Genomic DNA, 26,515 nt, shown 5'->3' with positions numbered 1-26,515 from the left:
TATGTGTAAATTTATTAAACAAGCAAGAGACTGTCATATAACCTTGTTTTCCTCCCATCTTAATAATGAACAAGTCACAACCAGTCATTTATTCTCATCCATCCTTCATTCCTTTCTTCCATCTATGTCCTCATCCTTCTTTCATCGTAATAATTAAGTAATAAAAATAACAAGGGAAAGAAAGTGTCATTAATGTCTACTTTACATGATCATATTTAATAATAAATATGTATCTCAATGAATTAATAGAGAGTAGAATAATGTGGTTCATTTAAACCTTTAATGGGTGATTGAATGCAAAATTTAGTAGGAAAACAGCAAGCCTCAGGGATGTAAGGAAATGAACAGGCTAAAAAACATTGATTGTGAATTTAACCAAACCTATTTTTAAAGATTCATTTGATTATAATAAAGTGTGAAACTGTCTAGGTGGAAATACTGTAAATATCCATATCTCTAATATCTGTGAGTATTTTCCAAGTTAATCACTGGGATCTCAGTGGGAAAAAATGGAATTAGTGAAAAATGCAGGTAATTCCCAAAACCAAAAAGAAGTTCTAAATTCTGCAAAAAAAAATCAGAGATTCTTGTGCCTCATTATATTCTCTCTACAATTCAGATTTGGTCTTAGTAGAATAATGTAGCACTTGGGAAAAAAAATACAGGCCAAGAGACTGGCTCCAGAAGCCAAGATGGAGAAGATCTCCACAGCTACCATGGACTTCCCTTTGGTGCTCAGGTAGGCAGGGAGGAAGGTGACCCAAACGCAGGAAAACACCAGCATGCTAAATGTAATGAACTTGGCTTCATTAAAGCTGTCAGGCAATTTCCTGGCCAGAAAGGCTACCATGAAACTGATGACAGCAAGGAAACCCAGATAGGCAAGGACAATGTAAAAAATTGAATCTGAGCCTTCATCACATTCCAAGATGACCTCTCCTATCAAGGAGTGGAAGTCCAAGTTGGGAAATGGGGGAGAGATTACAAGCCAGGTGGCACAAAGAACTGCTTGTATCAGGGGACAGGCTATGATAATGGAGTTGGTCAGTGGTTTTCCTAAGAGTTTCCTTGTCCTGTTTCCTGGCTTGGTGGCCATGAAGGCCAGAACCACCATGACAGTTTTTGCCAACACAGAGGAAACTACAAGGGAAAAAAGAATGGCAAAGGTAGTTTGTCTGAAGAGACAAGTGAGCTTCCTGGGTCGACCGATGAAGAGGAAGGAGCAGAGGAAGCAGAGCAGGAGGGAGACCAGGAGGACGTAGGTGAGATCTCGATTGTTGGCCTTGACAATTGGTGTGTTGTGATGTTTACGGAAAATCACCAGGACAGCAGTTGTGATCAGTGAAAGGAAAAGAGCTAAAGAAGCTAAAATGTATCCCAGTGTCTCTTGATAGGAAAGGAAATGGAGCATCTTGGCAATGCAGCGGTCCTTGTCCTTGTTGGGATATTGATCTTCTGGGCAAAGATCACAGCGGGCTGCATCTGAAATTAAGAATATTTGTGTAAGAATTGTAGGGACATCTGTCATGAGCACCCCAAAGGTGACATGATTGTCCTTTTACTCCTCTGGCCAACCCACATATGACAATAGTTTTCCTGATGGGATATGACAGTTGGTATGGTTAGTAGGGAAACCATGCATTATGCCCTAAAATTATCCTGCATCAAATTATTGAGGAGCAGAAAAATGGTCTGTTGGGTCAGGACAGCCCAGATCCATAAATTGACAGTTTCTGCTGAAAAGAATGAATACTCTGATGTAGTGTATTCCCAACGAAAATGACAAAATTAACATCTTTCTCTACTGAATGACTTCCTAGATCCTGGAAGATCTTCGTTTGAAAAGTGTTCTACCTGTCTGATTTGAGATGGTTCCTTCTGGACAAGGGGCACATAGGTAGCAGCAAACTGGCTTGCCCTCTGGAACTCTTCTCCTTTCTCCTGCCTGGCACCACTTCTTGCCACACCTGGCAAAGGGCACCTTCTAAAAGAGAAAAGGGAAGTGTTTGAGGTAGCTTGTGCAATGAAGATTCTACAGTTATTCATTTTCACATTCCTATTTTCCTGTTGAGAATGTTATCATAAGAAATTGGTCACCAAAGCATTACAGAAACCAGGAAAAGGTCATGGGAGAATCAGGCCAGTGGCATGAATGACTCACCAATGGATGCTAAAGTTTGAATCTTGAACCTCAGTGTGCAAAGGAAGGCTTGTTACATTGAGCTACAGTTTTTCTAAAAGAAGGAATGATGAAGATCCAACTGAACAGGAATAGTCCATGGAAATCACTGCCTGATCTAATAGCATCTTGGTTTCAAGCAGAAGTTCTTCCCGTTCCCACCCATTGTTGCAGCTTTCACAAATTTGATCTGAAATCTGTTAACCTCAAGTGCAGGGAATTCATCAAATACCAAAGGTCTTTTCTGCATCTATAGACCTTGTTTTCACCTTTGAAGTATGTTCAGCATCCCCAGGAGAAAGTGATTATCTTCCTAAATTTACAACATTTCCTTCCTGAGCTCACCTTTGCGGCCCAGATGATTGCATCAGAGTTAATGGTGAAATCCTGGCCTGGGGCAGTCCTGGGATTCTTTTGCCCAACTTTCATAGAGATTAAAGATTTATTGGGGTGGACAACCCAGTTGACGATATCATAACGAACAGTTCTCAGTCCATTTTGTGAGAAGGAGACTTCATCTCCCGCACTGTTGTTGAAGTGGACAGTCCTCAAATTGGCAAGAAGCTGAAAGAAAAGGGATCTTCAAAAATTGGAGCAATTAGCTGAAAGGCAGAAATGAGAGATCGTGGCTTCTATCATTCTGTGCTGGCCATCAGTTTAGGAGATATGTGTACATCTGAAAAGCTACAGTTGCTCCCTTATTTGAGATCTGAACAATCAGGAGTAACATCAGATATTTGACTCATTTCCCAACAATACAAAAGATTCTCTTTATCAAAAAATTGGAAAAATGAGAAAATACCAACGCAGGATGAAGTTATTAAGAAAATATTGGAATGTGCTGAAATGAGCAAATTGACATTTGAAATTAGAGAACAAAAAGATAAACAATACTATAAGATATGGGACCTATTTTATCAATGGTTAGATAAAAAAATATGGAAATGAAATATGGTAGAGACTTTCACAATACAAGAATTGTAGAACTACAGTATGTGAAATATAACATATAGATGTATTATTATTGGATAGATTCAGGAGGCTGAAATGAATGTTATAATAAAAATTAACTCAAATCTTAGAATACTTTGAATGATAATGAGGGAAAAAATAGTCATAGTTAAATAAATGATTAATGAGGATAACAATATATAGATATATATTAGGTCGATGATATGAGAATCTAGGTAAATTGTAAATTGTAAGCTATGAATTCGGTGAATGATGCACAAAAGACTTGTAACCAAACGACACAGTTTGCAATTGAAGATGGTTTTATGTATGTTTGTTTAAAAATAAAAAATTAAAATTAAAAAAAAAAGATTCTCTTTATCATTGGGCATTTGGATTTTGGCTTCCACAACCCCAGTTTTAACCAAATGACAGAATTACAGGTAGACCTCAATTTATGACCACGATAGAACCCAAACTTTCTGTTGCTAAGTGAGATATTTGTTAAGTGAGTTTTGCCCTTTCTTGCCACAGTTGTTAGAGAATCACTGCAATTGTTAACTTAGTAACGTAGTTAACGTAGTAATGTAGGGCTCGTTGCCTTGGAAGAGTGAGGAAAATCCTCAGGGATGACTCTCACCCTAGTCATCATTTCTTTACCCTCCTACCATCACGAAGGAGATATAGAAGTATAGCCAGCCACACAAACAAACTGAAGAACAGTTTTTAATCCGTGGGCTGTCAGACTCCTGATTGAGAAATAAAATCATGACTATGTAGTATGATGGACTGCAGGGCCGGGGTAATGTGTAACATGTTCACACTGGTGCAATAGGACTGGGTGTTTTGTTAATATGATTTATTAGGTTAGGGATTTTCTATCTTCACTGTGAGTTGTATTGTGTTGGAGGGGAAGGGGGAGGGGGTGCACTGAGGGAGCTCCACCAATCTCATTGCCCATATGTTGTGCAGTGACAGTAAAGATTTGAATTGAATTAAGTGAATTTGGTGTCCCCATTGATTTATCTTGATTTATCTTGTCAGATAGTTACAAAAGGGGATCATCTTCCGCCGCGCCCTAAAAACGTTTTTATTCCAACAGGCTGGTCTGGCCTAACTCTCCCTTTTAAATTGGGTTTTAAATGTTTTATATAAATTGGATGTCTTAAATTTGTTTTTTGAGCCCAAATTATTTAATTTATTTTTAATAGTTTTTAACTTTTGTATGTCCTTTGTATTTTTATCTTGGCTGTTCACCGCCCTGAGTCCTCCAGGAGTAGGGCGGTATACAAATATGATAAAATAAAATAAAAATAAAATAAATGTGACATTTTTAATAAATATGAGTCAGTTGCCAAGCATCTGATTCTGATCCCATGTCCATTTGGATGCTGAATGGTTGTAAGTGTGAAAAATGGTCATCAGTCGCTTTTTTCAATGCTGTTGAGTGGTGGGATTCAAATAATTTAACAACCGGTTCTCTGCCCTAATGACTGGCTGGGTGGGCGTGGCCATGGTGGGTGTGACAGGCAGCACTCGGCCTCCTGCACCGCCCTGGGAGCAAAAACAGGCTGTGGGGGGCGGGCGTTCCTCCCACCCGCCCCGTTTTGGGCCTAGTAGGCCTCCCTGCAGCCTCCTGGGAGCCAAAACAGGCTGTGGGGGAGGGGTTCCTCCCACCCACCCCGTTTTGGGCCTAGTAGGCCTCCCTGCAACCTCCTGGGAGCAAAAACAGGCTGTGGGGGGGCGTTCCTCCCACCCGCCCCGTTTTGGGCCTAGTAGGTCTCCCTGCAGCCTCCTGGGAGCAAAAACAGGCTGTGGGGGAGGGGTTCCTCCCACCCGCTCCATTTTGGGCCTAGTAGGCCTCCCTGCAGCCTCCTGGGAGCAAAAACAGGCTGTGGGGGGACGGGCGTTCCTCCCACCCGCCCCCTTTTGGGCCTAGTAGGCCTCCCTGCAGCCTCCTGGGAGCAAAAACAGGCTGTGGGGGGGGTTTCCTTCCACCCGCCCCCTTTTGGGCCTAGTAGGCCTCCCTGCAGCCTCCTGGGAGCAAAAACAGGCTGTGGGGGGGGTTTCCTTCCACCCGCCCCGTTTTGGGCCTAGTAGGCCTCCCTGCAGCCTCCTGGGAGCCAAAACGGGGTGCATGGGGACTTCTGGAAGGGGCTGGGTGGGGAGGGGAGGGGCCAGCCAGCAATTTAACAACCGGTTCTGCCGAAGTGGTGCGAACTGGTTGAATCCCGCCACTGATGATGTTGTATCTTTGAATGGTCACTAAAGGAACTGTTGTAACTCGAGGACTACCTGTACTTACACGCAAAGATTTTAAAACCACATCCCAATTTTTTTTTTATTAAAAAGTTTTACAAAGAAAATTCCACCTCCCCTCAATATTCCCCCCCACCCTTTTTCCCTCCCCACCCTCCCCCCAGACTTCCCAGAGCAAAATACAGGGTATTTCAATTAACAATCGTAAGCTAAATTAGCCTAACTATTCTTAAACTACCTAATCCCCCCCTGAAACCTTAACTCCACTATGGATAACATAATACTTCTGAAGTTTAACATTCATTCATAAGCTATTTGATATTTTCTTGTCTGATACTACATCCCAAATTTTTATTGTATGGTTTTCCTCTAACCAAGGAGAGAATCAACCTAGAACTAAGGAGAAATTTCCTGACAGTTAGAAGTTACTATTAATCAGTGGAACAACTTGCCTCCAGAAGTTATGGGGTGCTTCAACACTGGAGGTTTGCAAGAAGAGATTGGACAACCATTTGTCTGAAATGCTATAAGGGCTTCCTGCTCGAGTAGGGGGTTGGACTAGAAGACCTCCAAGGTCCCTTCCAATTCTGTCATTCTGTTCTGTTAAGAAGCTGAACACTACAAGAAACAGCAAACTAAACAAATGGGGTGGAGTCACACAAGATGGTAACACATAGAAACATAATTTGAGGTTAAAATGAATTGAGCTGAGTATCTTTTACAGGTTGGATTCAGGCTAAATACTGAGGGAAACTGAGGAGGTTCTGCAGATATACCCATTAGGACCTCAACTGTCCTGCTGAAACATCTTGCATCTTGCACAAATGCACCAGTGGTGGGTTCCTCCCGGTTCGGCCCGGTTCTCCCAAGCCGGTAGCAGTGACAATATGACGTCACCGAACTGGTTGGAAGCTTCATTTCTGATGCTTTTTTCAGCCTCTGAAACCTCCCTTTGAGAAGCTGGGCATTCGGAGTATAAGACGCACTCAGATTTTCACCACTTTTTTTGGAGGAAAAGGTGCATCTTATACTCCAAAAAATATGATATTATATTTAATTCATATTATTGTTTTGTTAAACTAATTGCTGTTTTAATCTGTTCAGAGATGCAATGATATGATATCCCTTGATACGATATCAAGAAATGCATATGAGAAGCTTCCTCTCTATTGATCTGTGGACTGGATAAAATGTCGCAGAGATTACCTTCCATGGATGGACATTTGAGATCCTCTTTCCAAGCTTCAGCATAGCTGGTCGCGCTACTGATCCATAAATCGCATGCAATGCGTGTGCCACTGCATAAATGGCATTGTAGATATTGTAACTTTCACCTGTCATGTTCATTTCAAAAATTACATCTGGAAGATCCTGTAAATTCTCCTTTCCTGTACATTGTTGTTCCCCTTTTGGAAGGACCCTGCCTGGTTTAGGACTAAGGCAATCAAAGAGCATTTCCCACCAATTCATGAGAAAGACGTCGCCTTCTTTGATCAAATGGTCTAAAGACAGGAGGAAGTGGCTGAATTCTGAGACATTGCCAGTCTGGTCCCTAAATTGCAAAGCCCCATGCAAGATCTTTACACCTTGAAAAAGGTCTCCAACCAGAGTAAATTTCCAATGAGATGTTAGGATCCAAACATTCTCGACCTTTCTATATTTTACACAAACGTTCAAAACTGTCAAAAAATTTGCAATATCAGTGGAGTCTCCAAACAGAATAATGACTTCAGCTTTAAACAAAATTTTGAACATTAGTTTATTTAGTGCAACAGTAAATTTTTCGGATTTCCACTTTTCATTGAAGGCCAGGCAGATCTCCTTCTCCTTCAGCATTGGCATCAGAGTTGAGATGAAATGTTCTCCACTGTCATCTTCAGGGGCCACCAGCCCAACCCAGTTCCATTGGAAATGCAGGAGCAGCTGGACTAAACCCACACATTCAGGAAAGTCACTGGGATTAATCCGGAAGAAGGAAGGATAAACTGGTTTGTATTCCTGAGGGAACTCAAAGCCAACACCGAGCTGCAGAAACAGAGATTCTTCTTTCAAAGACAAAGTAAAGTTTTGTGCTGACTTTAGGGATCCCTATTGCATGCTTTTTTACCTACCAGTCAGGCAGTCCTACTTTTGGTTAAAATAAGATTAAGCTGCTTCTCTTCCTAGGAAGAGCTGATAGTTATATACACTGCTCAAAAAAAATAAAGGGAACACAAGCAGAAGACATCCGAGATCTGAATGAATGAAATAGCCTTATTAAATACTTTGTTCGTTACATACAGTAGTTTTGTGTTCCCCTTAGTTGTTTGAGCAGTGTATAAACTACTGTATGTAACGAACAAAGTATTTAATAAGGCTATTTCATTCATTCAGATCTCGGATGTCTTCTGCTTGTGTTCCCTTTATTTTTTTGAGCAGTATATTTTGTCTGGTTGTAACATTTCAAAAGCTAAGAAATTGTTAACCTGATACAGGTAATAAATTGCAATGAAATGGTGGCTAAACTTTTATGAAAGTTAGAAATTAATTCTTCTTGGCAAGTACAGAATTATTTCATTATCGGTCTGCTGGGGTTATATATCTTGAAACATAAAATAAAAAAAATGAATTCAACTATAGGATATTCTCCTCAGCAACATCATTTACATTCTTGTCTTCTGTGTGTGTTTCCATTCTTTGTCTACATCATACTGTATCCAATGGATCCCTCTTACTTGTGGGACCTTGTAGATGTTGAAGATGGAGGCCATCTGCCTTGAAGATTTTTATATAAAATATAAAAATCAATTCAACTATATCATGGATTCTCTAAGTTACCTATTGTACTTCTGAAGATTTTCCCAAAACAACTCTGTGTGTTCTATTGTTTTTATATTTCATACTGTATTCAGTGAAGCCCCCTTACCTGTGGGACCTTGAAGATGCTGAAGATGGAGGCCATCTGGATTGAGGATTTGGGGTTGTCACCTCCAATGACAGAGAGCAGAGGGTCCTGCCTGTCACATTTGTAACCTGGAACCATTTGGCCTCTTGTGGAGAGAAGGGAGAGGCTGATTAAAGAAATCTTCCTCTCCATCCGAACATTGTCACAAATCTGGAAGCCAAGGCTGATGTTGGGGAGGAGAACCAAATCTTTGTTGATCTCTGTGACTGCGAACACTAAGGCCAGGAACTGCTGGTATTTCTTGAGTATGGGTCTATAGTAAAGAAAACATTGGAAACATTACAGGGGAGAAGTGTGTGCTGGGGAAATTCAGCAATTCACAGATTTCATTGAGTTGTGTGTTGTTGTTGTTTTCATAGATGCCATTTGATTAAAATTGTATGGCTTAGTGACAAAGGAGAAAGGCAAGCTGTGCCATTGGTTAATTGCTCTCACCATTAGGAAATTTCTTCTTAGTTCTAAGTTGCTTCTCTCCTTGGTTAGTTTCCAATGGTTGTTTCTTATCTTGGTGCTTTGGAAAATAGTTTGATCCCCTTGTCTTTGTAGAAGCTCTTTAAATATTGGAACAGTGCTATCATGTCCCCGCCCCTACTCCTTCTTTTCATTTGACCCCATTCCTGTAACCATTCTTTGTACCTGTTAGCCTTCAGTCCCGTAATCATCTTTGTGGCTCTTCTCTGGATGCTTTCCAATGTCTCAAAATATTTTTGTACTGGTCACCACAACACAAAACTGGTCTTATTACAGTACCATACATTGAAAAATGATTAAGCTTTTCTTTGAGTTTTCTACTATGCTTTTCTTCCCAAATGAACATTATGTCAACTTTGTTTTAGGCCAGCACAGTTTCAAATTTGTCGTTCCTTCCTCACTTTTTATATGGTCTATCACTTTCCTGATATAGAGTTCTAGAATGATTGAGAATCCTAACCTGTTTTATGATCAAAGACAAGAAGAACTACACTAGAACATTAGAACAATAGAACAAGGATTTCTAAAAGGAATCCCTGAATCCAGAACACAACCAAAAATTCACGCATCTTTCCCTGCCAGGTGAAACTTACAAAATGTTAAAAGGAAGCCGGAATGGTTCCTTCTGAAAACGTGGGACACTGGAGGACATAAGAGTTGCCAGGGGTAAATTCCCACCAATAATGAGATCACCAGGCCTGTAATAGTTCCATTTTCCATAAGGCTTGAACAAATTCCTCAACACACATACGGTTTGCCTCCTCTTAGCAGCAGTTGGAGGAGAGAGGCAGAAGAGCAGCAGCAGGAGAGGCAGCCCAGTCATTCTTGCCCTTCCTAAGTCAGAAATCAAGATTCGTGCAGAAGCTGAATTGCAGGCATGAACAAAGAGAAAAGTAAGGATAGCTGAGTCTCAACAAACCCAAGAATGACTCATTTCAAAACAAGCTAATTTGTCATATCCTGCCCCTAGTGGAAGACTTTGGAACATATTTTCAAAGCAGCTTTTATCCTGGAATAATTTGGAGGACAGAAATCCAGAGGGATACATTAAGAATTACTCTTCTGACAATTGCAAAGAAAAGGAATCCTCCTACTCACTCAGCAATAGATTTTATTTACACACCAGAATGAAGAAAAACATGTTTGTGTCCCTTGTTGTTAATACCTAGTGCAGATAGACTTGAGAGTCAAGGTGAAGTTGAGTATTTGACCTACATCAAACTGAACCCCTGGAAACAAGATTGTCAGGTTTCGTTGCTATCTTAAATAAACTTCATTTTCAAACGCAAAGTCTCTAAGGAATCTTTTTTATTTAGTTAAGAATAGGGAATGACATTCCTGAACTCTGTTGCAGCCAAGATTGGCACCTCCTTCCACACCCCTCCCTTTCCGTTCTTCAACCCCAATGTCTCATTGGCCACTATGCAGATCCATCTCTTCGTCCCATGCACTTTCTCTTCACAAGAATTCCCCCCCTCCCTCTGTTGCCCAGGTAACGCTATCTGCTGAAGAGCCAGGAACTAGATGAAAATTCATCCCAGCATTAATCAAGTCTTCCTGTGTCTTTTATGTCAGCGCTGAAAGAGATCACAATTTGGAACGCTGACATCCGGCCCCTCTCCCTTCACTTCTCCGACGTAACCTGCCCCATAGGAAAAACACAACAAGATAAGTATCATTGTCCCCTTCTTTGCTGCGAACCCCCCCCCAGCTTTCCCGGGTGGTCTGCATGGAATTTTGCTATAAGGCGGTCAGCTTGGATGTTTGAACTCTTCACCCAGGAAGCCTCTGATAACGGGTAGCTCTTCCATTTAATTAAGTATTGGAGGCGCCTCCTGTGCCATCTTGAGTCAAGAATTTGTTGCACTTCGTAGTGAGTTTGGCCCCCAATAACCAGGGGCCCAGGGGGATCACGTGGCGTTGGCCTTAAGGTAGACCCCACTACAGGCTTCAGAAGGCTACTGTGAAAAACAGGGTGAATTTTCCCCAAGAGCCGTGGCAACTGCAGTTGTACTGTAACGGGTTTGATTATTTTTACTATAGGGAACGGTCCTATAAATTTCGGGCCTAATTTCTTGCTCGGGAGTCTAAGTCTCAAGTACTTGGTGGAAAGGTAGACTTTATCTCCCAATTGAAATGGTCTTTGGGGAGTTCGGTGCTTGTCTGCTTGTCTCTTATAAGATTGAGCCACCTTGGCCAATGCCCTCTTGACATCCTCCCAAGTTTCTCTCAACATTGCCATCCAGTTGGTCAAGCTGACTGAGGAAGGGGGCTCCCTCGGGTACTCTGGCATGGGGCCAAAATCCATGCCACTCACTACTTTGAACGGGGTTAACCCCATGCTGCTGTGGACAGCATTATTATATGCGACCTCCGCAAAAGATAGGAGGTCTGCTCAATTGGACTGCTGGTAGTCAACGTAGCATCTCAAGTACTGTTCTATCATAGCGCTCAGTCTTTCTACCCCCCTCCATTGGTGCTCGGGTGAAATGCTGAGCTGAGACCTTGGGATGACCCTATGGATCGTAGAAACTCCCTCCAAAACTTTGCTGTGAACTGGACATGAATTTTTGATAAGACATCACATTTTAAGGTGACGTAAAAGATCAAATACCTCGAGGTGACTGTCACAACTGCAACATTTACACTTTTTTTAGTGTAATTATGGTGAAGGTTTTTACCAAAGATGTTTTTTATTCCAGACACTACCAGTACTGGTGACTGATATTTCATTGAAACAATGGCAAAAGGCTATTTCTAGGTTTACATGGAAAATATGGAATATGAATAGAATAGAATAGAATAGAATAGAATAGAATAGAATAGAATAGAATAGAATAGAATAGAATAGAATAGAATAGAATAGAATAGAATAGAATAGAATAGAATTCTTTATTGGCCAAGTGTGATTGGACACACAAGGAATTTGTCTTGGTGCATACGCTCTCAGTGTACATAAAAGAAAAGATACGTTCACCAAGAATCATAAGATACAACACTTAATAATAGCCATAGGGTACAAATAAGCAATCGGGAAGCAATATCAATCTAAATCAGAAGAATACAAGCAACAAAGTTACAGTCATACAGCCATAAGTGGAAGGAGATGGGTGATGGGAACGATGAGAAGATTAATAGTAGTGCAGACTTAGTAACAAGTTTGACAGTGTTGAGGGAATGATTTGTTTTGCAGAATGATGGCATTCGGGAAAAAACTGTTCTTGTGTTTAATTGTTCTGGTGTGCAGTGCAGGAGTGTAGGAGTTGAAACAGTTTATATCCAGGATGTGAGGGGAATTGTTGCAAGATTGGTAAACCAGTGGTGGGTTGCCCCCGGTTCAGATTGGTTCGCAAGAACCGATAGTAAAACCGGCAGGAAGCTCCGCCCACTGACACGGATGTCATCAGGAAGCCTTTGCATATGCAGAGTGAGGCCCCATTGCGAACTGGTAGTAAAGGTAAGTAGAACCCACCTGTGTGGTAAACCCTTACTAGGTGTCTCTGCAGCCCAACAATGGAACCAATTTCCTAAAGCAGAGCTGAGCTAAAATGTTTAGAAATGCTTCAGTTTGGATTCCTGGACTGAAGACAGGGAAGGATTAGATGGTCTCTCTCATACATAGATTCTTACTGAGGATTTTTTAAAATGTCATCAGGTTGTTTTTGACTCCTAGTAAACATCTAGATAAGGGACATGGTGGTTCAGTGGCTAAGATGCTGAGCTTGTCAATCGAAAGGTTGGCAGTTCAGCAGTTCAAATCCCTAGTGCCACATAACCGGATGAGCTCCCATTACTTGTCCCAGCTTCTGCCAACCTAGTAATTCGAAAGCATATAAAAAATGCAAGTAGAAAAATAAGGACCACATTTGGTGGGAAGGTAACAGTGTTCTGTGTGCCTTTGGCATTTAGTCATGCCGGCCACATGACCACGGAGTCGTCTTCAGACAGTGCTGGCTCTTCGGTTTTGAAACAGACATGAGCAGTGCCCCCTAGAGTCGGGAACAACTAGCACATATGTAGATACACATAGATTTTCTTGATAGTTTACTGCAGTGTAATGTCTACCTTACATATTTCAAAAGACAAGTTCAAAAAAATGGAAAGAGGGACACTTAAAGAGGGAGCTGAGGGAGATGAAACACTGGAAAAGACACCTAGAGAGCAGTTGGAGGTCTAGTCACTCCGAATCTGACCGAACATGGGTAAGGTCTCATATTAAGACCTACCTAGTGGCGATAAAAGCAGCAAAATCTAACTATTTTTCCGCTCTTATTGCTTCGGCAGATAACCGCCCGGCTGCCCTGTTAAGGGTGACCCACTCCCTCCTCCACCTGGGAGCGCGGGAGGATCCCTTGCAGGGTCGCGCTGAGGATTTTGTTCAGTATCTGCACGATAAAATCACTCAGATTCGGGAAGACTTGGTCTCTGACTGGGTAGGTACAGACGGAATGATGGAGGCTGGTCTTGAGACTGCCATTTGGGAGGAGTTCGACCCTGTTGCTTCCGAGGACGTGGACAGGATACTGGGGTGGCTGAACGTGACCACATGTTTATTGGACCCGTGTCCCTCCTGGTTGGTGCTGGCCTCCCGGGAGGTTAAGCGAGGCTGGCTCCAGGGGATTATCAACGCTTCCTTGAGTGAGGGTGTCTTGCCATCCACCTTGAAAGAGGCGGTGGTCCCTCCTCAAGAAGCCCTCTCTGGATCTGGCTGTTTTGGCTAACTACCGTCTGGTCTCCACCCTTCCCTTCGTGGCGAAGGTTGTTGAGAATGTGGTGGCGCAACAGCTTCCTGGGCACCTGGATGAAGCTGTCTATCTGGATCCGCTCCAGTCTGGCTTCAGGCCTGGGCACAGCACGGAAACGGCATTGGTCGCATTGGTGGATAATCTTTGGAGGGCTCGGGATAGGGGTTGTTCTTCTATCCTGGTCCTGTTTGATCTCTCAGCGGCTTTTGATACCATTGACCATGGTATCATGCTGTGCCGGTTGGAGGGGTTGGGAGTGAGGGGCACCGTTCTGCGGTGGTTCTCCTCCTATCTCTCCGACTGGATGCAGTCGGTGTTGGCAGGGGGGCAGAGGTCAACCCCAAGGTGCCTTGTTTGTGGGGTGCCGCAGGGGTCGGTCCTCTCACCCCTTCTGTTCAACATTTATGTGAAGCCACTGGGCGAGATCATCCGTGGCTTTGGGGTGGAGTTCCATTAGTACACTGACAATACTCAGCTGTACATCTCCACCCCAGGCCATCCCAACGATGCCCTTGAAGTAATGTCCCGGTGACTGGAGGCCATGTGGATCTGGATGGGGAGTAACAGGCTTCGACTCAACTCTTCCAAGACTGAGTGACTGTGGCTTCCGGCATCCCAATATAGCCAGCTGGTGTCATCACTGGCTATTGGGGGTGAGTTATTGGACCCACAGAGAGGGCTCGCAACTTGGGCGTCCTCCTGGATGCACGGCTGTCTTTAGAAGAGCATATGACGGCTGTGGCCAGGGGGGCTTTTCATCAGGTTCGCCTGATTCGCCAGTTGCGTCCCTTTCTGGATCAGGACTCCTTACACACAGTCACTCAGGCACTTGTCACTTCCCGCCTGGACTACTGCAATGCTCTCTACATGGGGCTCCCCTTGAGGAGCACCCGGAAGCTCCAACTGGTGCAGAATGCGGCCGCGTGGGGGATTATGGGAGCGAGGGGGCGCTCCCATGTGATGCCTCTCCTGCGTGAGCTGCATTGGCTTCTGGTAGTCTTCTGGGTGCACTTCAAGGTGTTGGTTACCACCTTTAAAGTGCTCCATGGCATAGAACCTGGGTATTTGCGGGACCGCCTTCTGCCGCCGATAGCCTCCCACTGGCCAGTACGCTCCCACAGAGAGGGACTCCTCAGGGTGCCGTCAGCCAGTCAGTGTCGGCTGGCGACCCCCAGGGGGAGGGCCTTCTCTGTGGCAGCACCTGCCCTCTAGAACGATTTGCCCCCGGAGATATGCATGATACCAGATCTCCAGGCTTTTTGCCATGCTCTAAAATCTTTTTTTCCACCAAGCAGGGCTGGCGTAACACCCACCCCCCTTTTGAGATGTTAGATTTTTAATTGTCTATGGGTTTTAGTTGGGATGTTTTAAATTTTGGGCCAAAGTTGGGTAATTCTTTTTTAAAAAAATTAAATTTAGTATTGGAATGTTTTTTATTTTTGGCTGTGCACCACCCTGAGTACAGCAGGAGAAGGGCAGTATACAAATTTAATAAAAATAAAAATAAAAATAAATGAATAAACTAAGGTAGAATATCAACAGATAGCCCAAAGCTGCAAAATGAAGTCAGGAAAGAGAAGGCTCAGAATGAATAAAGACTTGCCACAAAAGTCAAAGAGAATAATAAGAAAAGTATCTTTCAACATATAAATAATTTTCCCCCTCTTTTATAAAAGATTTTTAATTTTTAAATATCTTTTAGTATTTTATATATTCAATTTTAAATTGGTTTTAAAAGTTTGGGGTTTTAAATTTGTCGGGGCCAAAATTATTTAATTTGATTTTATTCTACTTTTAAATTTTGTATGTATGTGTTTTTATTGTTTGGCTGTGCACCGCCCTGAGTCCTTCGGGAGTAGGGCGGTATAGAAATCAAATCAAATCAAATAAATAAATAAATAAATAAATAAATAAATAAATAAATGAGAAAAAGGTCAAAGATTTTTGTTTCTTATCATATTTTCTCTACAGTTCAGATCGGGCCTCAGCAGAATAATGTAGCATTTGGGAAAAAAGATACAAGCCAAGAGACCAGCCCCAGAGGCCAAAATGGAGAAGATCTCCACGGCCACCATGGACTTCCCTTTGGTGCTCAGGTAGGTGGGGAGGAAGCTGATCCAAACACTGCAAAAGACCAGCATGCTAAAAGTAATGAACTTGGCTTCATTAAAGCTGTCAGGCAATTTCCTAGCTAGAAATGCCACTGTGAAACTGACAAGGGCCAAAACAGCTAGATAGGCAAGGACAGTGTAAAACATTGAATCTGAGCCTTCCTTACACTCCAAGATGGTCTCTCCAAACAAGGAGTGGAAGTCCATGTTGGGAAATGGAGGAGAGGTTCCCAGCCAGGTGGCACAAAGAATTACTTGCACAAGAGGACAGGCTAAGACAATGGAGTTGGTCAATGGTTTTCCTAAGAGTTTCCTTGACCTGTTTCCAGGCTTGGTGGCCATGAAGGCCAGAACCACCATGACAGTTTTTGCCAAAACGGAGGAAACTGCCAGGGAAAAAAGAATGGCAAAGGCAGTTTGTTGTAAGAGACAGGTAAGCTTCCTTGGTTGACCAATGAAGAGGAAAGAGCACAGGAAGCAGAGCAGGAGGGAGACCAGGAGGATGTAGGTGAGATCTCGATTGTTGGCCTTGACGATCGGTGTGTCACGATGCTTATGGAAAATTACTAGGACTGCCAATGTGATCAAAGAGAGAGAAAGAGCGAGAGATGCTAAAGAGTATCCCAGAGTGTCTTGATAGGCAAGGAAGTGGATCTTCTTTACAATGCATTTGTCCTTGTCCATGTTGGGATACTGGTCTTCTGGGCAGGAGTCACAGCGAGCTGCATCTGAAATGAAGAATCTTCATCTAAATATTTCTGGAGCAAGCATAGTAAGAATTATACCTCCTACCTCACATCTCAGATATGACTCCTTTCCACATCTGTCAATTCAATAAGAAAGGACACCGTGGGCAGCTTATCGTGCCCTATAAAAATCAACTTGTTTTTTGTTCAAAATAAGCCTGGAGGATCAGCTGTTCAGATATTGAGATCTCTGTCTCTGTAATCACCTGTACCACATTTTGCAATTTTTTTCTGAGGGAGAGAAGGGTTGGCACTTGATTTTCCCCCCACTTTGAAATGGAAGCCTAAGAAGATTGACTGCTCTCTCAATCAGGAATCCTGCTTTTTGCTGCATAGTTTCATCATCATTCAGAGTGTTATAAAATCATAAGGTAACACACAAATGCACACAAACCAGGGGTGAAATAATAGAAAATGAACACCCAACCACGTTGTACCATACATTCAAGGAAATGATCATAGGTGCTTTTCCTATTGGTATGTGATAAGAGGAATGGAAAAGAGAGCAAGAAATCTGCAAATTTTTGTCTTGAATGCACCTTGTAAATTTGGGGAAGAGAGCAATCTTGCCAATCCTAGTTCCTCAGAAATGGGAAATTAGGCTGGTGGGGGCACAACAATTTGCATCTCTAGTGTGAAGCATGTCAGACCTACCACAAATCACCAAAATTACTTAATATTTTAATATATTGAATGGTTTCCCTGAACATGGAAGATCTACATTTGAAGGTTGCTCTACCTGTCTGATTAGAAATGGTGCCTTCTGGACAAGGGTCACATTGGTAGCAGCAAACCTGCTCACCCTCTGGAACAGTTCTCTTCTCACCTGCCTGGCACCTCTTCCTGCCACACCTGGCAAAGGGCACTTTCTAAGAGAGAAAAGAGAAAAGATTGAGATGGCCTATTTGATGGTCATACATCATTTAATTTCCCCCTTGAGAGCTCCATCTTCAAAAGGTCTTTAGAAGAACAGGTTCACCATCCTGAAACATCAACCAGAAGAGTTCCTGGAGATTTGAAACCAGTGGCACAACCAGCTAACCAATTGATGTTTGGGACTGGCACTTATCTCATGATGAAAAGAAGAATGAGGGCTCACATGTTAGCAGTGTTCCAATATCTCAGGAGCTGCCACAAAGAACGGGGAGTCAATTTATTCTCCAAAGCACCTTAAGGCAGGACAAGAAGCAGTGGGTGGAAACTAATCAAGGAGAGAAGCAACCTAGAACTAAGGAGAAATTCTCTTCTCTTCTCTTCTCTTCTCTTCTCTTCTCTTCTCTTCTCTTCTCTTCTCTTCTCTTCTCTTCTCTTCTCTTCTCTTCTCTTCTCTTCTCTTCTCTTCTCTTCTCTTCTCTTCTCTTCTCTTCTCTTCTCTAAAAGCCTTGGTGGCACAGTGGTTAAACTGCAACTTTTCAGGCTAATTCTTCCAACTGACAACAGTTCAATTCTCCCCACTTCAAAGTTGACTCAGCCTTCCACCCTTCCATCCAACTGAGGACCCAGATTATTGGGGGCAATATGCTGACTTTGTAAACCATTTAGAGATGGCTGTAAAGCACTATGAAGTGGTACATAAGCCTAAGTGCTGTTGCTATTGCTAAAGGTAGTCCCCACTTATTGAACCTAATTGAGGCACTAACCCTTGAGCTACAGTGTAGTTGAAAGCTTTAGATATACTAGTATTGTAGCAAAGCATGAAGCCCCTGCTGCTCCAGCATTGCCTCAAAGCATAAAGCCCCCAGTCATGGTGCAAAGACCCAACTGCATCCACCATCATCACCCTGCAGTCTAAGTGCCTGCAATTATCTGCTCCCTCAGCTGACCTGCACCATATTTTTTCTCCTGAGGAAGCAAGCCCAGCCAGGCCATTTAGGAGGAAACTGTGCTCTACATGAGGCTTTTTCACAAGGAGTAAACCAGTATGAGTGACCTTGGGAAGAAAGCTCTATGCATGTCCAGGAGAACATGAACCTTTTTCTGAATTCAGGACATTTCCTTCCAGCCCACCTTTTTGGCCCAGACGATTGCATTGGAGTTGATGGTAAAATCCTGGCCTTGGGAAACCCTGGGATCCATTTGCCTGACTTTCATGTGGACAAAAGTTTGATTGGGGAGGAAAATCCAGTTGAGAAGATCATAACGAGCAGACATGGGTCCATTTTCTAAGAACGAGACTTCATTTCCAGCACTGTTATTGAACCTGACATTCTTCAAATAGGCAAGAAGCTGAAAGAAAAGAGACCCTTGGATAGTGGAGTAATTAAAAATGAGACATCATGGATTCTATCATTCTCTGCTGACCATCATTTTAGGAGATAATTACAAATCTTTAAAGCTTTACATGTTAGCTTGATGGATAACTGAGTGATCGAGAACATCATGAAATCATGTGAATCTCATATTGGAGAATTAGAGATGGAAAACCCCCCACCCCCAACAGTGAGGCTAATTAACCAATGGAACAACTTGCCTTCAGAAGTTGTGGGTACTTCATTACTGGAGGTTTTCTAGAAGACCTCTAAGGAAGGTCCCTTCCACCTCTATTCTGATTTATTGAAAAGGGAACCGTGATTAATGAGCCGTGGTGGCACAGTGGTTAGAATGCAGTATTGCAGTCTACTTCTCCTGATTGCTGATTTCCAGCAGTTTGACAGTTCAATTCTGAGGGGCTCAAGGTTGACTCAGCCTTCCATGCTTCTGAGGTAGGTGAAACAAAGACCCAGATTGTTCGGGGCAATATATTGACTATGTAAACCACTTAGAGAGGGCTGCAACTCACAGTGAAGCTGTACATGTCTAAATGCTAATTCTATTGCTAATAAGCCTTAACTGGAGAACGACCAGATGAATCTCAAAAGTAAAAGCCTTGATAAGAGCCTGATAGCTCAGCAGACTAAAAGTATTGTGATTAACACCAGCTGTCTGCAATTACTGTAAATTCGAATCTCACCAGGCTCAAGGTTGACTCAGCCTTCCATCCTTTCTAAGGTAGGTAAATTGAGGACCCAGTTTGTGGAGGCAATAAGCTGACTTTGTATAAATATACAAAAGTATGAAGGCCATTGCTTAACGCATTGTAAGCCGCCCTGAGTCTCCGGAGAAGGGTAGCATATAAATCAAATTAAAAAAAAAAAAAGAAATCCAGTGATTTATTAGGAGCTTCATGGAGGCACGTTCCAAGTGAAGCCAACTCTGACCCCATGTAATTTGTGGCCCAGGCTTGACCCTGTTTCCCCCCTCCCCCCAGGGTGTGTTATCAATCACATTCGCCAACAGAGCAATTTTGCGGGTTGTAGAGATCACTCCCCTCCGGCCGCTGTGGGTAACCCTGGAGATACCCTTGAGAGAGATATGTCTGGAATATGCTTTTGTTTTTGGCTGCCATGCTGCTTCACCGTTTTCCCATCCCCCTTGCCTATGGCAACTCGAGAGCAGGCCAGGGATGTTTTGTGAGTTGACATGGTGTGTGCATTTATGAGTTATTGTTTTTTGTTTTTTTTTGCAAAACTTTTAATAGAAATATTTTTTTTAAAAAAATAGAGGTCAAACAAGGCAAGGAAACTAGAGGAAGAGCTGGAAAAAGAATACACGGGGTAAAGCTAATTGTTTCTGATTGGCAGGGATCCCTCCACCAATCAGAATGTCCATCCCAACCAGGGGGAAGAGAAACATCTTGGAGGGAAAGATAAGCAAGATATTTTTGGATCACTTTGCATTGGAGTCCTTCGGTGAGTGCTGAGATTTACAGGGGCTCCCTTCACACAGTAAGCTGAGTAGCACAAAGAAAACACTTAAACAAATGGACCATGTTCACCCAGGATAGTAAGCCATTAAAAACAAAGCAGGTCAAAATAAATTGAGCCTAGCATCTTATTACAGGTTAGTTGGATGCAGGCAGCATGCAAAAAGAAACTTTGGTGGTTCTTCAAATGTGGCCAGGACTTCCACTGGCCTTTTGAAACATCTTGCATTAAGGCAACCAGATCTTGCCTCTCTTGGTCTGGGGGTTGACACCTCCTACCTGGAATAGGGGTTCATCCCATGAAAATCAGATAACCATTCAAGATCTTTCAGGACCTTCTAGGAAGAATTTTCCTTCGAGGATCTTATTGAAAACTGCTTTAGTTATGCATTGTCTTTTTAATCAAATCATTATAGTTATTTTATCATATTTTAATAATGGCTCTTTGTTTGCTGTTTGCTATTTTATACTTTAGTTTATTTTCAGATATGATTAGATGGGCGACATGGACATATTTCATAAATTAACTGCAGAAAAAACAATTACTACCAACTTGCCTTCCAGGAACTGTATAATACATGAGTCAAAAAGAGGGCTGTGAAAATATCTACAGACCCCTCGCATCTTGGACATAAACTGTTTCAACTACTACCCTCAAAAAGATGCTATAGACTTCCGGTTGGCTCCGAAAGCTTTGAAGACGCTCTTCTATGAGCGCCCGATCCTTGGTTCGGTAAAAGCCCCAGAACAGCCGAAAAACAGCTGTCTGGAGGCTTGGAACCCTCTCTCCGGGCAAAGGGGAGAGAGAAGAGTCGACAGGCGGAGGTAGAGCCCCCCAAGTGCGCTAGGAGAAATCCTGGGGCGCAAAGGGTGTGGGCTCCCTATTGAAGCCTGTCAAGGGACGACTCCGCCAAAGCGGAGCTAGAAGCTGCGACCAAAATCTGCTGAAAATCAATGGGGGGACTTTTAACATGTTTACTTTGATCGCAGACAGAGCAAATCAGGAGAAAACAAAAGGAACTTGCAAGTAATACTTTAACTCCGTTTTAAAATGCAGAAAATGGCACCTGAGGGCGGGAGGAGGAAACTACAAGGGAAAGTGCTTGTTAAGGCTTGTTAACATTTGCAACAGTGATACAGCTACTGGATTACACCTTAAGAGAAAGTTTTAAAGTGGAAGCGCCCAGGGAAAGAAGTTGGTATTGAGGAAAAGAATTTGGTACTGACTTTAACTAAAATCTTGTTTTTATACTGTGTGGAAAAGAGTTGAATTGTTGTCCTGATAGCTGGATGAATACAAAGTGGCTGAAATATGGCTGACAACAGGGCTGGTGAATCAGCAAATTCCCAAGCCGTGACTGTCCAGGCTTTTCAAGAACTTCTAGACTCTTTTACTTCTGCCCTGTTGGATACAATTGAAAGGGCTTTTTCAAAAAAACAGCTTGGGAAAATATAAGCAGTTGTTAGAGGGACAGCAGGAAATTATTCAATTTGTTTTTGGAAGATCAAGAGATGGTCAGGATTAAAAGACAGGCTGGCACAGTTGAAACAAAGGTTTTGGTGGACATTTCCATTCAATTGACAGAGAAGCAACAAATAGTTTCTTTATTGCAAGCTGACAATCTTTATGGCAACAAATTTTGGCTATATGGACAAAGAAATGGACTGAATGATTATACAAGCAAGAAGAGACGAAATGGGGATTTCAAGTTAGAAAACGCGACCTCAAGAAGAGAGCGAGTATTTCAGAAACATCAACCTCAAATCACCATTTTAAAAGTTTCAAAAATAAAATTGGGGGGACTGTTGAAAGAATTTATAAAAAAAAAGGATTGGAAAAAATATAGAAAGAAGAGAAGAACAGAAGATTAAGAAAGATATCTTCCTGTGGATTTTGAAATTGGCATCAGGCAAACATTGTTTTAATGGTATTAAGAGATTTTTAAAATGTTTAACATAAGATTATATTATTTTAAAAGATATATGAGATAAATTGTATAAGCTTTTAAGATGCCTAACCCTTTGAAGCGAAGAGGATTAATGTTAAATTCAGAATTTTATTGCAAAATGATAATTAGTTTTGGATAGTAAAGGGCTGCTCTCTAAAAAGTTAGAGGTATTAAGACGGTTAATTGAAAATTTGAAAGACATTCTCCTGTAGATTTTGAAATTTATATTTGGTAAATAAGTGTTTCAAAGGTATTAAGAGATTTTTAAAATGTTTAACATAAGACTATATTATTTTAAAAGATATATGAGATAAAATGTGCAAGATTTTAAGATGAAAAATTTTTCTTTTTTTTTTTCTTTGAAGGAAAGAGGATTAATGTTAAACTCAGAATTCCACTAGGGAGCAATGTTCAAAAAGAATGATGTTCGAGGGTATAGAAATGGAATTTATTCATGATTTTTACTGTTTGTAAGACTGTTAAAGTATCGGATTATACATCAAGAAAAAGTTTTTTTTATAAGTAGGAAGAATGAATTTAATTTAATTGGTCTTGAGAATTTATAAAAGGGAGGTTGATGAATTGGAGCAAAGGAAGTTAAAGAACATGTGGGAGTTTTGAACTTTATAATTACTTAGTTTATTTTAGCATATGTTTATTAGATGCTATACCCTGTTTTTGCTCTGGGAAGTCAGGGGTGGGGTGGGGAGGGTGGGATAAGGGATGTGGGGGGAAGTGGTGAATAGAGAAATGTTTTAGCAGAAGAAAGTATCTACGAGAATAAGTTGCTCAGGAGTTGCTCAGACACTAAAGGAGGAAAATATTTCACAGCAAAGAAGTTAGAAAGGAGAGAGGAGGAGGGGGTAGGAAGAGGAGAGGGAGGGTGAGGAATGGAAGAATGGAGAGGAGGAAGGGAAGGGAAGGGGACAGGAGTAGGAGTGAAGGTGAGAAGGGGGAAAGAAGAGAGAAGTGGGGGAAAGAAAAAGGAAGTAGGATGAGGTGGGAGAGGAGGCAGGAGAAAGTAGGAGAGAAGAGGAGGGAGGGAAGGGAAAGAAAGGAGGAGAAGAAGAAGGTTTGTTGTGGAATGAGGGAAGAAAGAGAAGAAGAGCAACTCCGAATGTAATTAAAATGTCTTATTTTAATGCTTTCTTTAAGGGAAACATGTATATGTAGGATTTCTTATGTATAAGAAAATGTACAATTTCTATTATGTGGGGAGGGGGAAAGGGTGGGGGGGAGAAAATTGTCTGTATTTCTTATAAAACTTTTCAATAATAAAAAAAAAGACGCTATAGAGCACTGCCCAACAGAACAACTAGACACAAGAACATTTTCTTCCCAAACACCATCACTATGCTAAACAAATAATTCCCTCAACAGTGTCAAACTATTAAGTAAGTCTGCATTACTATTAATCTTCTCATCCTTCCTATCACCCATCTCCTCCCACGTAAGACTGTGTGACTGTATCCTTGTTGCTGTATCCTTATGATTTATATTGATTGTTTCCTCGTATGATTTGATTGTACCCTATGACTATCATTAAGTGTTGTACCTTATGATTCTTGACGAATGTATCTTGTCTTTTTATGTACACTGAGAGCATATGCACCAAAGACGAATTCTTTGTGTGTCCAATCACACTTGGCCAATAAAGAATTCTGTTCTGTTCTATTCTATTCTGTTCTGTTCTGTTCTGTTCTGTTCTGTTCTGTTCTGTTCTGTTCTATTCTAATTTCAGGAAGAAATGTCTATGGGAAGTTCTAAGGATCTGTGGTAAAATTCAGAGAAATTACCTGCCATGACTGGACATTTGTGATCCTTTTTCCAAGCCTCATCATGGCTCCTGATCCATGCATGGTATGTAAAGCGTGTGCCACAGCATAAATGGCATTGTAGATGTTGTAACTTTGGCCTGTCATGCTTGGTTCAAACATGTAAGATGGCACATCCTTTAAATTCTCCTTTCCCTTACATTGTTTTTTCCCCTTTTTAAGTCTCTCTCCTGGTTTCTGGATCTTGCAGCCAAACATGCTTTCCCACCACAGAGGGAGAAAGGGGTCTCCTTGAGGGTTCAAGGGGTCTAAAGATAGAAGAACATGCCTGAATTCTGGGATATCATAACTATGATCCCTGAAATGCAAAGCACCATGGAAAGGCTTTAGAAGTGTCAACATTTGGTGAGATGCGCTTATCTCCCAATGGGAAGTCAGGATCCAAACAATTTTAACTGCAGAATTACTGGATTTTTTAAAATAATGCAGAGATGTATATATAGTTTTAATACACTTGGATTCTCCAAATACAATAATCACCTCAGCTTTATTCCACGTTGGGATTAAAGAGATACATTTTTCCCCTGAAAGGATAGCAGATACAGATTCCAATAGGTGAGTGAAGGCCAGGCAGATCTCCTTCTCCTGGAGCATCGGCCTCAGAGTTGAGATGAAAAGTTCTCCATTGTCATTTTTAGGGGCCACCAGCCCAACCCAGTTCCACTGGAAATGCAGGAGCAGCCGGACTAAACCCACATACTGAGAAAGTTCATTGGGGCTGATCCGGAAAAAGGAAGGGAACACAGTTCTGTCTTCCTGAGAGAATTTGAGGAAGTGGAAACCTAGCTGCAGAAAAGGAGCATCTTGTCATAATTTTTTATAACAATATTATATACTCATGTTAAGGGTCAGTATCAGTAGTTTTTCCTCCTCCCAATTCAATCGATTCACTTTGAATGGAGTGAAAGGCTTCTAGTTACAATTACAAATTCTGATTTCAACAGGTGTGTGAAGTGTCAGCACTCCAAACTACATTCGTTCCAGTACTGACATAAGGAGGAGAAGAGGGGGCAGATGGCAAGAGGACGCTTGACTTTTCACCTACTTATTTTCCCTGAAGATAATATCCCCTAGCCTAGGAGATGGGATGGGAGGGGGGACATTCCTGGGAGCTGAAGTAGTAGATATGGGGACAATGATTTGGAAGCTGGCCAATGAGACACAGAGAATTGGGGAACGGAAAGGGGAGGTTTGGGGTCAGGAAGTCAGTGTTGGCTACGATGTAGTCGGGGACAGATTGTCGTGCTTAATAAATGAAAGATTTCATCAAAGACTATTTGTTTGGAAATAGGAAATAAATAGACTATTTATTTGAGATGACACCGAAACCTGACATGAAGATTATGCAGCTGAATGCTTTTTTTTTGCTATGTATACACGAGATTGGTTTATTCTACAAGTGTACTTTGCTTAAGCACTAATAAATATAATTTTTTTATTTTTATGTAGGTCCCCTATATAACCCCTTTACCTGTGGGACCTTGAAGATGCTGAAGATGGAGGCCAACTGCCTTGAGTATTGGGAGTTGACATCTCCAACAACAGAGAGCAATGTATCCTGCTTGTCACATTTGTAAACTGGAACCATTTGGCCTCGTGTAGACAGAAGAGAGAGGCTGTTCCAGGAAATCCTCCTAACAGTCTCCTTATTGTCATAAATATGGAAGCCAAGAGTGATGTTGGGAAGCAGAACCAAATCCTTGTTGATTTTTGTGATTGCATGTACCAAGGCCAGAATTAGCAGATAATTCTTGAATTCAATGCTGTAATGAGAAAACATTGGGAAATATTAGAGAGAACATTTTGGGTGCTAAGGGAGGTTGCCTTTTCTTAACTGTGTTTGTAGGTGTGCTCTCCCGGACTTTGAGGTGGTGAATATATTTGTTGTGTGTCCTTGGACAAGAAAATGTGATTAAGAAGATTATGTGGATGGACCATCCTCGTGAAACCATGGTCCATGTAGAGAGCGGCTGAGACGTTTACACATTTACAACCCTAAGCAGCCATGACTCATCCAAATGAGAAATATCTTTAATAGATTTAGCAGTTTGATGATCCCTTTGAAGGGTACCATTTTTTTTCAGACGCTCCACAGTATAAGAAACACCTTGTTTTGAGGGGAAGAAAATAAGGAAAAAAATTCTGTTTGAGAGGCTACATTTGCAGCATCCAAAAGCTCCGTTTGAGAGGATGCACAGAGGCCAAAGATTGGGGGCCGGTGGGTGGGTGAGGCAACATTCAGTGTATAAGATGCACCCAAATTTTCACCCTCTTTTAGGGGGCAAAAGTGTGTCTTATACTCTGAAAAATACGGTATTTCAGCTCTGGGAACCACTCTGTTCAGAATATCCCACTGAAGGCAACAAGATTGATTAGCTATTCATTGTAAATAGATTTGCCTTTTCTCTGAATTTTCCAGCATGACTTTTTTGTCCAAACGAATAATAGAAATAACCTTTTTCACTAAGCCAGCACAGTTTCTGACACGTATACCCTTCCTCACTTATTGTGCTGTTTATCATCTTCCTGAAGAAACTGGAACATTCTACCCTATTTTATAAGAAGGTTTCTTTATCCAAGAAA

General features: G+C 41.8%; 2 protein-coding genes across 2 annotated transcripts; both read right to left on the bottom strand.

Annotated features, from left to right (window-relative positions):
* Positions 1-577: 577 nt before the first annotated feature.
* LOC139313257 (vomeronasal type-2 receptor 26-like) lies at positions 578-9,627 on the bottom strand. Its single transcript, XM_070938777.1, has 5 exons — positions 9,398-9,627; positions 8,295-8,586; positions 2,525-2,743; positions 1,855-1,984; positions 578-1,482 (listed from the first exon to the last, which is right to left on the bottom strand). The coding sequence occupies exons 1-5, from the start codon at positions 9,625-9,627 to the stop codon at positions 578-580; spliced, it is 1,776 nt and encodes a 591-aa protein (XP_070794878.1).
* A 5,856-nt stretch (positions 9,628-15,483) lies between these two features.
* On the bottom strand, positions 15,484-25,520 carry LOC139313250 (vomeronasal type-2 receptor 26-like). Its single transcript, XM_070938764.1, has 5 exons — positions 25,404-25,520; positions 24,413-24,688; positions 18,414-18,632; positions 17,146-17,275; positions 15,484-16,388 (listed from the first exon to the last, which is right to left on the bottom strand). The coding sequence occupies exons 1-5, from the start codon at positions 25,518-25,520 to the stop codon at positions 15,484-15,486; spliced, it is 1,647 nt and encodes a 548-aa protein (XP_070794865.1).
* Positions 25,521-26,515: the final 995 nt, after the last annotated feature.

The sequence above is a fragment of the Pituophis catenifer genome, unplaced genomic scaffold (assembly GCF_029215685.1).
Source record: "Pituophis catenifer annectens isolate HBS135680 unplaced genomic scaffold, rPitCat1.0.hap2 SCAF_1, whole genome shotgun sequence".
In the NCBI taxonomy this organism is placed as follows: Eukaryota; Metazoa; Chordata; class Lepidosauria; order Squamata; family Colubridae; genus Pituophis; species Pituophis catenifer.
The sequence above is the reverse complement of the archived record's forward strand: the minus strand, read 5'-3'. Positions and strand labels throughout refer to the sequence as shown.